The following is a 14,886-nucleotide window of genomic DNA, read 5'->3' on the forward strand; positions in this document are numbered from 1 at the left end:
GCCTCTGTCCCCCTCCCTGCCCCTTTCAGGGGGCTTTTAGGTTTATTTTAGGTGGCACCGTACAGACCAAGGAGCAAGGCGGGCCCTGGGTTCTGGTGACTCCCGGCTGCAGTTGTTGAGCTGTGGGAAGTAAGGATTTACTCAACACTGACTCCGTCAGTCGCTGAGGACACAAAGAGGCCTTCCCCAACCCACAGTCTAGCTTCCCCTAAACACACAAGGGGACAGCTTGTTTAATTAAAGGGCACAATATTAGACAGGTGTTATTGTGCCCCAACAGTTGGGGCAGTTTAATTTAAACCTGTTCCTAATGGTCTTAAATTAAACATCCCCAGCAGACATTTAAAGTTAAAGGTGCAACTCTTGTTAAAAAGCATTTAATGAGGCAGAATTTTCTTGCATTGGCAAAGCTTTTACAGTGCCTGATAAAGCATCTCGATTCATGGTTCTGTTCTAAAATGGCAATAACGCACATTGGAAAACATAATCCCAACCACATATACACAATGATGGGATCTAAACTAGCTGTTCCCACTCAAGAAAGGTCTTGGAATCATTGTGGATAGTTCTCTGCAAACATCTGCTCAACATGCAGGCGTCCGTCAAAAAAGCTCAGTGTTATGAACAATTAGGAAAGAGATAGAAAAGACAAAAATCTATTACTACGGTATAAATCACGCACCTTGAATATTGCATGCAGTTCTGGTCACCCCATCTCAAAAAAAAGAAAAGAAAAGATGATAGAATTGGAAAAAAGTACAGAGAAGAGTAACAAAAAATGATTTAGGGAAAGGGGTAGCTCAGTGGTTTGAGCATTGGCCTGCTAAACCCAGGGTTCCGAGTTCAATCCTTGAGGGGGCCATTTAGGGATCTGGGGCAAAAATTGGGGATCGGAGTTGGACTAGATGACCTCCTGAGGTCCCTTCCAAACCTGATAGTCTATGATTAAGGGGCATGAATCAGCTTCCATGTGAGGAGAGATTAAAAAGGCCGGGACTGAGGGGGGATACGGCAGGAGTCTATAAAACCATGAATGGTATCACAAAAATGAATTATTTATCCTGTCACATATTCCAAGAACCAGGACTCATCTAATAAAAATAAGAGAAGGAAGTGTTTTCCCCACACAACACACAGTCAATCTGTAGAACCTGTTGCCAGAGGATGCTGTGAAGGGCCAAAAGGATAAATGGGTTAAAATAAAAAGATCAGAGAAGTTAATAGAGGATAGGTCTGTCAATGGCTGTTAGCCAAGATGTTCAGGGACACAACCACCGTTCCCTCTAATTTTTCCCACCCATCTGCGGGACAGAATTGTGTTATGTGCACCAACATGGAGGTGGTGTGTGACACATCACCTCCACATTGGTGCACATAAAATTCATGCAGTCGGCGTGGGGCAGAGGGGTTTGGAGTGTGGAAGGGGGCTCAGGGCTGGGGCAGCGGGTTGGGGTGCAGGGGTGAGAGGGCTCCGGCTGGGGGTGCGGGCTCTGTTTAACACCAGATCTGTTTAAGTTGTTGTCTGTAACATCCCGAAAAACAATCATCCCAACCTCCTCAATGAATTACATTTCAAAGCATTCAATATGCACTCTAAATCTGTCTCAGGAATTCTTTTAGAAGACAGATTCCAGTTTTCTTTTAATTGGCAAGCATGTGGCTGCGGTTTATAGTCTGTGTTACTCTATCATACAGGCTCAGAAAGGGACATTGTCTTACCATTAGTATGCATTGTGCTTTTAGATGTTATACAAATTAAAAGGTAAGGTTTCCACCTAAAGCACCATGCATAGTTATGGCATAAGGTTTCCATCTAATGGCAAACAAATCTCCATTTCCCACTCACGGTGAATTCTCTTTGAAAACGAGCTTTATTTAGCAGTACAGTTCTCAGTAATAGCACTTCAAAAATTGAAAAAACAAAGTGAGGAACAACAAGAACATGCAAGTGGTGCTCTGGATATTAACACGTTACCTCGGGAGAAGGTTTGGGCTAGTTTCAACCTAACAAAGTCTCATGTCAAACCTACACTGATGAGTGATGTCACAAATTGAAGCTCTCAGTTATGACTTGCTTTGTTCCCTACAATGAATGGGAAAGCTGCAGACCATTCTCAGTTTACTAACCTCAAGAGCCTAAGGGAACATACTCTTGATGCCACTCTGATATTTAGGATCAAACACCAGTAACATTTATTTTCCAAACTGTTTTATTGAAATGTGCCAGTAACACAGGCAGCACAAAATATGAACGGGAAAACAAATCACATGTACAATAATTTTAAAAACTGAAGGTATCTGGGAGACAGACCACTTCACTTCTCCCACTTGACAGGTCTTCGCTATGGGTAGCCTCTACTAAACTGGAGCATTAAAAAAAGGAATACAAGAACTTTTTGAAAGGCAGCAGAAAGAACGGAAGGAATCCCCTGCTCCTGGCCCAACCTGGGCAGCGCTTATGAGGCATGCTGAGCAGTTGAGAAGCAGAGTTTCAGCGTGTATGGGTATGGCCCATCTAAGACAGAACAAAACAGGATAAAGGTTTATTTTTTTGCCCCAGAGATTTACGTTTTCATGTCTAGCACCTTTTGGTATGAAGGCTCTAAAAGCTCTTTATATGCATTAAGGCCCATCCCGCCCTCAGGGAGGTTAGAAGTATTATCTCCTTTTTGCAGATGGGTGGACAGATTAAGCACGTTGTTCAAGGTCACTTAGCAAGTCAATGACAGAGCAGAGAATAAAACCCTTGAGAGTCCCAGCTCCCTCCTAGGCAGCAGGACCATGCACCCTCCCACTCACACTGTCTGTTAAGTGCAGCATGCCGAATTTCAGTTCAAACAGAGGCATGAAGTGGGGAGGATGGGAACTCCCTCTGACAGAAGCCATGGCAATTTCAGATGACAACGAACCACAGTATTTATTGGACCAGGCTTCTGACCACATCCTGTTAAGACTCTCGGCTGATGCTTACAGTTGTTCGTATGGGAAGCTGCGATAAGCATCAGCAATCGTAACTCTAGTTTAATCAAGTCTGGCGGTGGACAGAATTACAGATGACTGTCAAAGAGAACAGGAAAGCATATGCTCCATCACTGTCCCCTGTTCCTGAACCCAGACTCACAGATTAAGACAAGAGCCCCCCAAAACTTGAGTGCATGCACAGCTTACTTGGATTTTTCATCTGGTAATGGTTCAGGAATGACAGGGTCTCTAGCGCATCGCTTTTTGAATCCCATTCCAACAAACCAGAGGAGCTTCTTTCACCTGGACGGAACACTGGAGGTTACAAGTGTGCGTACATCACTATACAAGCAGGACAAGGCAGAACAGCACATGCTAATGCTCCACATTGCTATACAAGAGCTCTGGGCCCCATTCTCATCGGCCCCTGACACCTGGACTGGGAACACTGCAGAGGACGCCTCATGCAATGCAACAGCAGCTCCAAGGGAGCAGTAACACCCCCATTAAATGCATATTACTGCATTTGCTCCTAAGGAGGGAGGCGTTAATTGTCAGCGTTTAAGGCCAGAAGGGACCACCAGATCATCTAAACAGCCATACTGGGTCAGACCAAAGGTCCATCTAGCCCAGTCTCCTGTCTTCCGACAGTGGTCAATGCCAGGTGCCCCAGAGGGAATGAACAGAACAGGGCATCACCAAGTGATCCATCCCCTGTTGCCCATTCCCAGCTTCTGGCAAACAGAGGCTAGGGATACCATCTAGTCTGACCTCCTTCTATCACAGACCACCAACACCACCCAGCCACCCACACACCAAACCCAGTAAGGATCTGTTGGGTTGAATCTAGCAGTCTAACAGGATTGGTTCCACTCAAGCCATTTCCTGACCCACCCCCATTTTTATATGCTCAGGTCCAAATCATGCACACAGGGGTCCGTTCACAGGTACTCATTCTTCTTCCCATCCCCTAATCCAGTCCTCTAATGGAAAGGCAGTGTAATACGGGGAAATCATGGGGAGCCACGCTTGCTCAGCAGAATAATTCAACTTCTGCTAATGCATGTTCACTCTCATCTCCCTGTATCTGTGGACAGCTTGCTAAATAAAGGATTGCTGGCTAAGGCTCTAAACTGCAGTTCAAGACTGCAACTCTTAATGACGAAAGCTGGGTATGCCACTCAAACACAGCAGTACCACGCTATTTATCACTTGTGCCCCAACCTTACTGGCAGGAGGAGTAAGAGTGCACTGAAACCTGCACTCTGGACCTGACTGTCAAACAGCCACTCTCAAGCATCCCCAAGGGTTCCCAATACAATTTTGTTGCCCCTTTAGTTAGAAGCCCACCTCTGACTAAGCAACCATTTTCCCCTAGCCCCTAAGGGAAGTTTCACCATGTTTAAAGGCTTACTTACTTTTCCCTGAAAACACCTTGACAGAAGCAGGCCTCTTCGCTCCCAGCTCATCACAGATCTAATGGGAAGACAGACAAGTATTCAGAGATAGTAACACACCAGCTTTGAGAATCAAAGCATAAATACAGCTCAATCATCTATAAGCCAAACTTCATCAAGGCCAATAGATTACAAAATTATCACTTGCTTAGCACAATGGGATCCAGATCCATGAGCAGGCTCCTCAGTGCTATGCTAATACAAATAATTAACACCCTTCCATGTACTCCAACTAATTAGACACTTTGGTTGCTCATTACAGTACCTATATCAGAATGCTCCAGTTAAAAAGCTGCAAAAGTTTTTCCAGTTCAGAAAGATACCACTGACTAGTTTGGGCATCATTTCAAAACAGCTATCGTATGAGAATTTTACCTTTGCTTTTTTTAAAACCACACACACGCTATGGGTCACTGGAAACGTTCACAATTTACAGCGTAACCCCGCATGCTGTGCCTTATGAAAGAACACCACTTACACAGAGCAAAACTCACTAAGACACAACATGGAAGGCTTCTGCTTGGTGCGTACACATGCTCGTTGAGTGACAATCCCCTCAAGTTCTCAAAGTAGTTCATCAAATTAAGCCTTGACCACCATTTGAGGTCAAAATTCTTGTTTGGCAAGACAAGAGATGGGAAGTGACACTGAGCAAGTCATAATGATTCAGTGGAAAAGGGTTACCCAGGAAAACTGGGTCCCATCTCATGTTCTAGCCACACAGGAACAATATCTACATTCTAAGCTCATTACTGAATGTATCCTTTCCTCTAGGACCCAGGAGAGTCCATCAGGATGGAGCTCCACACCAAACTAGGAACTGTACGCAAAAACAAGGTATGAGACTTAAATCTGAGACTGTACCATGAAGAAGAGGGAAGAATGTTAATCAGACAGTGAAGAGCTGAGGGCAACTGTACAGTCTGATAAAGTTTACCTCATAAAAGTTGTCTTCTGTCACCTCCAGAGGAGCATTGAAGAAGTGAAGCACATTGCTAGGATGTTGGATCCTGTTCTTTGCTGCCTGCTCTGGGGTTGAAAACCTGTTATTTCGAGAGCCACTGAAGTCCTTGTAGCTGCACGAGCCATCCTCAAGCCCGTACGACTGACCAGGCATGATGGCTTGCTGCTTGGATACACTACAGGGAAAGGCACAGCTTGTCACTATATGCATAGCTTTCTGCTGGGGATCAAGCGCCCCACTAAGATCTCAGACATCAAGACCACAAAGCATCTGGAAAGAGACCCACCACACGTTCAGCTTCTGTCCAAACATGAAGTTGTTGTTGAGGTGGGTGATTGCTCGATCCACAGCATAGCCATCTGCCATCTCCACCATGGCTGCGCCTGGCTTGCTCTTCATGAACTTCACCTAAGATACAACACACTCTTGATGTGAGCACAGGATGTTTACATTCATTAGAGGGGAAATTTAGAAAGATCACATGAGTTTGAGAGAAAAGGTGGGTGAGGCAATATCTTTAATTGGACCAACTTCTGTTGGTGAAAGACAAGCTTTTGAACTTACAGAGTTCTTCAGGTCTGTGTAACCTCAAAAGCTTGTCTCTTTCACCAACAGAAGTTCGTCCAGTAAAAGATATGTCACCCACTTTGTCTCTGCAATATCCTGCGATCAACACTGCTACAACGCTGCAAACAACCTGGGTTCTACACATTTAAACTAAACTGCTTCAGACTGATCCATTTCAGAGCCAGCTTTCAAGCTCTGCTTCTTAATTCACTTCATTTGAGTTTAGTGAATTGCTCCACCCATTCCTTAATCCCCATGTCCCACCACTTTGAAGAAGCAAACTCTTCCATGATCACTGCACTCTTCCAGTCAACCTTATGTCTCCAGGGGCTGGGGGTATTTTCAATTAGCCTGCTAGAGACTGTTTGCAAACAAGGAGCTATCCCATAGCCCCAGCATAACAGATTTACGCTTCTGGCTTATTTGAGCCCTGTTTGCTCAAATAAAGGAGCAAGGAGTAAAGTAAAGGAGTTTGGTTTCACAGCCAAACTGCACAACACCAATTTCAAAGCCAAGCCCAACAGACTTGGTGGGAAGCAAGTAAGGCTACCTAGAAACAGAAATCACAAGCCCGAGCACAGGAACCAGAACTCTGCCAGACACGTGTCAAGGATGAAAGATATCAGAATACACAAGACCACGAGAACAAGCCATTAATTTCCCCCTCTCACCTTTTCTACATTCCCATAGAGGCAGAAGACATTGAAGACCCTATCACAGTTCATCTTGGACTGGTCTAAGCCGTACACCATTAGCACAGGGCTGTCAGCATGAGGGCCGTACTCTGGGGGCGGAGGAGGGGGAGGAGGATGTCCATACTGAGGGCCGTAGCGGCTTGGTCCCCTGCGGTGGCCACCAACAGGAGGGCCCATCCTTCTCCCTTCATAGTGAGGTGGCGGAGGGCCATAACCCTCATCGTGATAATGACTGTGGTATCCACCATGAGGTCCTCCTGTGGAGACACCGGGAGCAGAGGCAACACGTGAGAGCCATTAACATTAGAGCAAGACACTCCCACTGAAGCTGGCTTGCACACCAGATCCATACCATATTCTGCAGGGTGGTCCCCAAGGAGAGGGGGCTGTCTCTGACGCTTGTTAGGGTTACCACCAGGATCCCCTAGAGAAAGAAGGATGGGTTAAAAATGTAACCAGAGAGGAACAACGCTTCACTCGGTTGTACACCTGGGATTTACCTGTACGCTACCAGAGTCATTTAAGTCCCTAGCTTCTTTTAAATCACAGTGTGACCCCTGCTGCCCAGGAGGTTTAAACTATTTTCTAGCCAACAACTGCCTCCAACATTTTAAGGTTCGTCTGGCAGGGGGAGACGAAACTCCTCTCTCCCACAGGGCCTCCACTTCACCTAAGGCCTGGTATTATGAGGCTTGACTCTCCTCTAAAGCCAAGGAGGGTTGGATCCAGCTCCCTCCAGTTTTCCTACCCTGCTTCAAGCACAGACTACAGACCCCTCTGGCTGGGGCAGCGCCGTCTCTGCTGAGATCCCAGCCACGGACCTACCACATGACACTGCCCTAGGCTAATGGGCCAGACTGGCCTATTTTAACAAGAGGTTAGTTTGTAGGACACACATTTGCAGTTTCATTTGTTAGAACTACCGCCACACAGTCATGACTACAACTCCTATTTCTGAACCTACACAGACAAGTTACAGCATCTTGTAACGCAATCTGTGTCTGAGTTAAATGCTTAGAACAAATACAGGACTTCCCAGCTTCACCTGACTAGAGAGCTGGGCGTGTTTCAAAGAGGATTACAAGTAAGGATGACTGACAAGGGAAAAAAAACAAAAGGAAGAGTGTCCCAGTTGATTTCGTGATTGAAACAATACTGAAGTACACCTGCCTCCAGGACACTGCTAGTTCTTTATAGCAATGGAAAAAAAAAAGGCGGCAAAATATCTCCCCACCCAAACACAGGAAGGGGGAGTAAGTGAGAGACTTATACAAGCATGGTAGCAAAGCAACAGTAGTAATAAGTTAAAATGAGCCATCATATACAATGCGGAACATTCATGTAACCGTACAGTTTCTTTGTTTTTTAAAACACAACTGAGTTTCATACAGGTTTATTCCAACAATCAGTCATTACAAAGATTGAAAAGGGCTACTTACAGCAGGAGTACACAGTACAATGTCCATTGTCACATAAAAATTCTGTATTTCTCTTACCATTGGACGCTTCAACAGTGAGTTAGCACAGTTCTGAAAGATGGCGTCCCATCAAACATACACTGCGACCCTGCATCACATGGTTTCAGAGTCATAAATACAAGTCAAAGGCACAAAACTGCTACAAAATTTTTTTTAAAGTAAAATCTTTAAAAGGTCTCACAGATGTTTTGTCCTCAGAAGATATCAAGAAAGAGGACATAAAGGTGTATAAATGAGAGTGTTCCTTCCATGTTTCATCTCCTGAATTTGTGTGGTGCTGTAACAAAATGGTGCTTCTGGCTCTGTGTAGTTCTCCAGTGTGCGTGTCTCCTCTGTAATGGAATGTGCCTTGGGTCAAATGCCCCCGTTATGCACGCATGCACCAGACTGCACACCCCAGCTACAGCCTCTTAGGTATCTGTGTGCCTTTGGTTTGTTTTTGGTTTTTTTGTCTCCACTTGGCGCTGATATGTTGGCAGCTGAGGACTGCAGGAAAGCAGTATAACAAAAAGACTGCCCTCCCAAACCAAACCATGTTGATATGGAGAGCATCCTATGTCTTGGATGGCCACTGAGATCTATTCCATTCTCCGAAATGCGCTGGTGGACTTGTTTTGAGAACCCTCTGTTCTGTGTTTCCTAGTTCTGTGTACATTCTTGGGTTCAGAGTTTTGTTTGGTTTTGATTAGTAAGAATAATGTCTGCTGTGGCATGGTGCGCCTCTTTCTCTCTCTCTCTCTCTGTGCTTGTAGATGTTTCTTGGATCACGGTGTTGTGTTCTTGATGTAATGAGCTCAATCTGCTGCTGTTTCTGGTACGTAAGGATGATGCATGTTTTCTCCAAGAAGAGCTAGTGAGATTTCTACACTGTGTGGTGTGAGGAATGTGCAGAGGCAGGCCACAGCCAATTCGGGACGTCCACTGTAGTACGGTCCCCCAGGGTTATATGTAATAACTGCTCAGAGCTGGGAAAGGCCAGGATAATACACCACCCTCGTTTCCCAGCCTCATGTCAAGAAAGCCAAGATGCATCTAAATAAATGCACAGCCCTGCAACTAGCCCCTGCGGCTCTGCACATCTTCTAGTTATGTACCTTGGAGGAGAAATTTGTTTATGTTTTTGTTAAGTCATGTAATGCCATTGCTTGCTTCAGTATCTTAGTAAGTTTTCATCTTTTAAAAACAGGGGTGTCCACCACGTGGGAGTTACTCCAGCCTGCCAGGCACTTACTCAGCACCTTGGGCCACACTGTGCAGGGGCCCTTGGAGGCTGCACGTCTCATGAAATGAGTAGGAAGAACTGCCTTTTGAGGCAATAATGCAGCATGGTAGGGACTGGCAGGAGTTCTAAGTAGCCTTCCTAAGATTCCTTAGAGGGGACAAAAGCAACCTCTCTGAAGGGAAAACACCCAATTCTGGAGGGACCCTCTAAACTCGTATCAGCTGGGACCACAAATAGCTCCACACCCTGGTTTTAAAACACGAAGCAAGACAATACTGCCAAGCAGATTGTACCATTTTAAAAAAAAATACAGGGAAACATAAAAGATGCAACCACTTCAACTGATGCAAGAGCTGCTCAAACAGTAACTCAACACGAGCTGCTTATTTCACATTCCTCCGCACAGTATGCATAAGTTTCAAAAACCCAAGCAAGGGGTTTCTAGATAAGCTTTGACCATAACTGTAACAGTATGAAGTAGAGATCTATGGCTGCAATCTGAATAATACATATCACTTTCGGCATCACACAGATTCTGTGTAACTAATTCGCAGCACTCAATTTGGAAAGGAAAGGGATCTGTTCCTCAATGCTTCCAAAGATGGGAGCAGACAGTCTTCTCCAGATTTTTGCATTTCCCTCCATGTTCAAGTTACATTTGTATAAAATATTCACCCACACACCTGTGAATTACAACCCAGCCCCACATTCCACTATCCTTTAGCTGTGTGATAACTATCCAACAGCTCAAGGAGAATTTTTTTGTTACTTTCCAGCATAATGAAAAGACTAGCAATAGTAACACAGCTCAGTTTTGAAAGTGAGGCACAAACAGCCTGTAGCTGCATCAGTTGACAAGCTGTAAATCTCCCATGTAAGAAAGCAGCGGCACTAAGCCCTTGCTTGCCCCTGAAGACTACCCTTGCCCAGAAACTCCTTAAGCCACTTATGCATAGGGTTCCTTAATTCCTAACATTTAACTGATGAAGTTAGGCAGCAAATACATAGCATAAGCCACCTGTGAGACTCCCTGGTGACAAATGTTTGATTTTAAGAAACTGAACAAGCACTCTTCCCCCTATTTTGCATTGGCTTACATCATGTTTGAATTTAGGTACCTGAAGTTAGGAGGCAGGCCAATGGCATTACATAACATGAGTCAGATATGAAGTGCGCGAGTCAACTGACAAGCAAAGTTTGTGTATAGTTACAAAGCAGTCCATCAAGGTTACCTTGTCCACTGAGATTGGGGTTTGTGTAATCCCAGGTGTCCTGGTCATTCTTGAACACATTCAAACGTGTGGGCTGCAAAAACAACCACCCCTACCATTACTCAATTTTGCATGGTGAGAGTTCTAGGCAGGACAGAACAATTTAAAAAGCTACAGTAGATGGCCATGCTACTGCATCTTTCACTCAAGGATCTCAAAGCAATCTTCACACTAAATAAGCACACTTCACACTTACAGCTTCCTCAAAAGTTAGATAATTATTCCCATTTTTTTAAAAAAAATAGAGAAGTGACTTGCTCAAGCTCACATGGGAAGTTAGTGGTAGAACCACATACAGAACCCACAAGTCCTGGATCCCGTTCTCTTGATCTAACCACTAGAAGAAAACTCTTCCTCCCAAGGATGTAAGGAGAAAACAGGAGTCCAAAGTTTCCTGCTCTAACGTCTCCCTGTTTATTTTTACATCCACACAGAGGTACAGGTCTGTATTTTCGATGAGGACAAAATTGTGAAAAAAGTTGGAGCTCGAGAGAGTTAAGCTAGCTCTTCCACAACTCTGCTATATAATTTTGTGAAGATGCTCTACATTCAATCCAACATACTGACAGGCACAACTCATCAAGTACCTATCCGTGTTTTCAGTTACACTTACCTTGGCATATTCAATCTTTAGAGTGCAACACCCAGAGTAAATATCAGCACCATTCAGAGATGCCTTGGCTCTCTGCGCACTCTGCACAGAGTCAAACGTTTAGTACATTAAGGAAATCTTTAGAATACTTAGCATATTTAGTACAGACATGCGTAGCAATTCTTTAAGAGCAGGATAATTGATCCAATCATGAGGAGAGCCTCACATATGAAGGTTGCTAATGTCTGCTTCCTGCTTTTTTCTGCTGTTAAAAGGGCTCCATATACTATTTTGTGCTTGCATAAAATTTACAAACCATACACCCCCCCCCCCCCCCGAGTATAATTATCATCTCTCTTTTGTTGCTGGAGATTTAAAGGCAGAGGGATCAAAGTACTCTTGTCCAGAGTAAATAGTCAATAGTAGAAGCGAGTACAGAACATTCTTGCTCTCAGCTGCTTGCTGTAGTCACTAAGGGACACCCACAATAAGAGCAGTAAATTTTCATATTATTTCTAAATTAAGCATCTTTTGTTAAGGACATACAAGATGCAAGTCCCCTGTGCCTACACTCAAAATAACTTCTTACTTGAAGTATAAGCATTCTGACAAGAAAGCACTGGAGTGAGAGGGTTTCTAATCTGCTAGAATCTGCGCACTTCAACAGTTCAGTCTGAACTCAACACTGAGTTAGGATCATCTTTAGTCGGGCAAAATATGGACAAACATTGAAGAGCATGTGAAAAAGGATATTCCACCATGGCCTGGACCCCATTCTTCCTGAAGATAACAATTCTTTGCACAGGACCACATGGGTTGCAGATGGTATACAGCACGTCCTGTGGAAGGGAAAGAGGCAAGATAGTATAGGAAACACTTTAAGAAGAGTTTAAGAAATGACATTGCAATAACAGCCTAGCTTTTCAGCTCTAGAAAGCAGACTGCAGCAGACCTTTCCTGCAGCATCATCACAAGATGTGGCTACAACTGACAGTCTGCATTCAAAAGCACTGGGATAGCAAGATCACTGCAACTGAGGATTGAGGTTTTATAGCTACAAAATTTGCACAGCATGCATAGATATTTTACATGGCTAGCTAGTAATTTTTCTTCATCCAAATCTGCAATATACGCTCTCATTTCGATTCAGTGTAATCATTATTCCCTTGCATTTATCTTAGAATATCCCATTTCTAAGTTAGGCGGGCTTGCACAAACTAATTCAGATACTTAAAGCAAGACCACAAACAGATGTGGGTTAATTCTCCAACATGTCTCAAACTTCCTCTTGCATTGGTATATGCAATCAAGTACTTGGGCTATGATGCATTCTGCAAGGATGGACTCAGATTGCCCAGGGTTAGAGAGGTCTGTCACACTAAGGGAACCTGGAATTAGAACCACCACGCACCGTTGTAATCGAATAGATGGGGTTTAGGATAGTGAAGAGCAGCACATTGTTGACTCCTCTTGAATCATCTGTGTCTCCAGGGCGGGATATTTTCTGACTGGTGGAATAGTTGACAAATGCGGGGTGCCCTGCTATGTAGATCTGGTTGTCTGCTGCGTAATTCACAGCATTGCAAGCACCAAGAATATCCTCAAATTCCACCAGGGCCTGTCTCTTCTTAGGCATCACCACTACATAACTAGGGAGGAGAGAACTTAAGTTAGCTTTCAAACATACAGCAAATGGAGAGCTGGCTAATTAACATTTAACTGTACTAACTACTATTGTTTTCAGTGTCCAGCTAAAATTAATGCAAGAAGAAATGTGAAGGCTGAAATTAGTAAAGAATCATACATGGATCCAAATTTCCTGCTTGATGAATACGTGTTTTCCTTACCTGATGGGCCCAAACTCCTGCAGGGCCTCCACAAGATCAGCTTCCACAACACCATCAATCAGCCCCCTGATGTGGACAACTGGAGAAGCAGGAGTTTTGTGGGGATCATCATAGTTTTCCTAAAGGCACAAGGCAAATAAGTATTTTAAAAGATGTTTTATGCTCTCTGACTCAAAGCTCACATTTTATAGCCTTAATATGTAAGCACCTGCATTAGTCTGCACCTTAAGCTCGGAAAGGGGTTTTCGAGAACTTTAAGCTAACTTGACTGAAACAAGAAAACACACACCCTTTTTGACTGCCAAGAGAGACCTTGAGGATTCAGAGATGATAACCCTGCAGAGACCAGACTGCTGGAGGCGTATAGACTGAGACACTCTCCTTCTGCCAGCTCCACTTGAGGCCCTGCTTTAGGGTCAGTGAAGATACTCCAGAATGCGGAGGGACAGCCCCATGAATCCCTACATGGCAGGGAAGCATCATGCCTTCACCCTAGAGAGGATGCCAGGCACTGAGCCCCCAATGCATTGGGCAAACGATCTTTTTATTTCCCTCTACCTAACGCTACACAAAGACCTGCAGAGTGTATATGGGGGAGGGAGGGAGGGAGCCTGTGTGCTGCCAGACACCACCATCCCCACAAGCTTCCCCTGCAGGCCTTGGGGAGGTCTGGTCTTGGCCTATAGGCACTGCCAAGAACAGCAGGTACCAAGATGCCCAGATCCTCCCCCCAACCCCCCATTTCTCCCTTGGGTTTGGAGGGTGACACAAAGTCCCCCTCTTGGCCCTGAACTCGCCCCATACCCCACCGTCCCCCATCTGCCCACCTACCATCTCCCTGCCCACCTTCCCCCCCACTGGCCCCACCATCTCTCCACCATCACCCCCCATCCCAATTCCCCTCTCCCGCTTCCCTGCCCTTCTGCCCCCCCCCCAGCAACCATCTGGGTCCCATTCCCAACAGCCCCCCTCCTCCTCAGAGCCCCCCCCTTCGCTGCTCGGCCCCCCCTCCCCCTCAGAGGCCCCCCCCCATCCTCGGGCCCCCCGCCCCTCCCCCATCCATGAAGCCCCGCCCCTCAGGGGCCTCCCCACTCACCCCCCATGGTCCCCGCCCCCGGGACTTATCCCCCTGGCCAGCCCCCTCGCTGCCCTCACCCCTCCGGCCGCTCCGGGGCCGCCGCCGCCCCCGCCCGGGCCATGCTGCTGCTGCTGCTGCTCCGCGTTCTCCGTCTTCTGGCGCTTCGGGGCCCGGCCGCCCTCGGCGCCCCCGCCGCCGCCGTAATACCGGCCCGAGCCGCCGCCCCCGGCCGCCGCCATCTTCACCATCTCCCCACCCCGGCCGCTGCCCTCCGCGCTCTGCGGACCCCGCCACCGCCGCCGCGACATGGCGCCTGAATCGGAGCCTGTGCCCGGACACGCCCCTATTGGGCCGGCCCCACGCCACTCAGAGCCCACTCGACGCTCATTGGCCAGTCCTTTCGCTTGGCCAACTGCCACCCCGCCCTCCGTCGCCATTGGCTCAGCCATCTCCTGCCCGCCGCGCTGTTTCGGCCGCTCTCCTGCCTATCATAGCCCTCACCACGCTCCATTGGCTGCAAATCTCGTCCGTCCTCCCGCCCACCGAGCTGATTGGCTAAGCTTGCTGTCTATCTAAACGGCTTCCCGCCCATCTTCACTACCTTTCACAGACTCCGCCTTCTTCTACCGAAAGCCATTGGCTCTCTTCAACCGCTTCCGACACTCCATGGGTTAGTCAGAACGTCACTCAAAACACCATTGATCCTGATTGGCTTATCTCCTCAACGCTTATGCCGCTTCCGACACTTCATTGG

At 46.3% G+C, this 14,886-nt stretch overlaps 1 protein-coding gene across 2 annotated transcripts; it reads right to left on the minus strand.

Moving 5' to 3' along the window:
- Positions 1-1,852: 1,852 nt before the first annotated feature.
- HNRNPL (heterogeneous nuclear ribonucleoprotein L) lies at positions 1,853-14,411 on the minus strand. 2 transcript variants are annotated; one of them, XM_077840257.1, is made up of 13 exons: positions 14,210-14,411; positions 13,055-13,173; positions 12,619-12,856; positions 11,961-12,046; positions 11,229-11,325; positions 10,577-10,649; positions 6,997-7,068; positions 6,621-6,901; positions 5,669-5,790; positions 5,356-5,557; positions 4,380-4,437; positions 3,169-3,276; positions 1,853-2,515 (listed from the first exon to the last, which is right to left on the minus strand). In XM_077840257.1, the coding sequence occupies exons 1-13, from the start codon at positions 14,378-14,380 to the stop codon at positions 2,457-2,459; spliced, it is 1,686 nt and encodes a 561-aa protein (XP_077696383.1). In that variant the 5' UTR covers positions 14,381-14,411; the 3' UTR covers positions 1,853-2,456. The 2 variants fall into 2 exon arrangements, with proteins under 2 accessions (XP_077696383.1, XP_077696384.1); XM_077840258.1 differs by having other exon boundaries at positions 3,169-3,264; positions 14,210-14,410.
- Between the last annotated feature and the right edge of the window lie 475 nt (positions 14,412-14,886).

This window comes from Eretmochelys imbricata, chromosome 23 (genome assembly GCF_965152235.1).
Source record: "Eretmochelys imbricata isolate rEreImb1 chromosome 23, rEreImb1.hap1, whole genome shotgun sequence".
In the NCBI taxonomy this organism is placed as follows: Eukaryota; Metazoa; Chordata; order Testudines; family Cheloniidae; genus Eretmochelys; species Eretmochelys imbricata.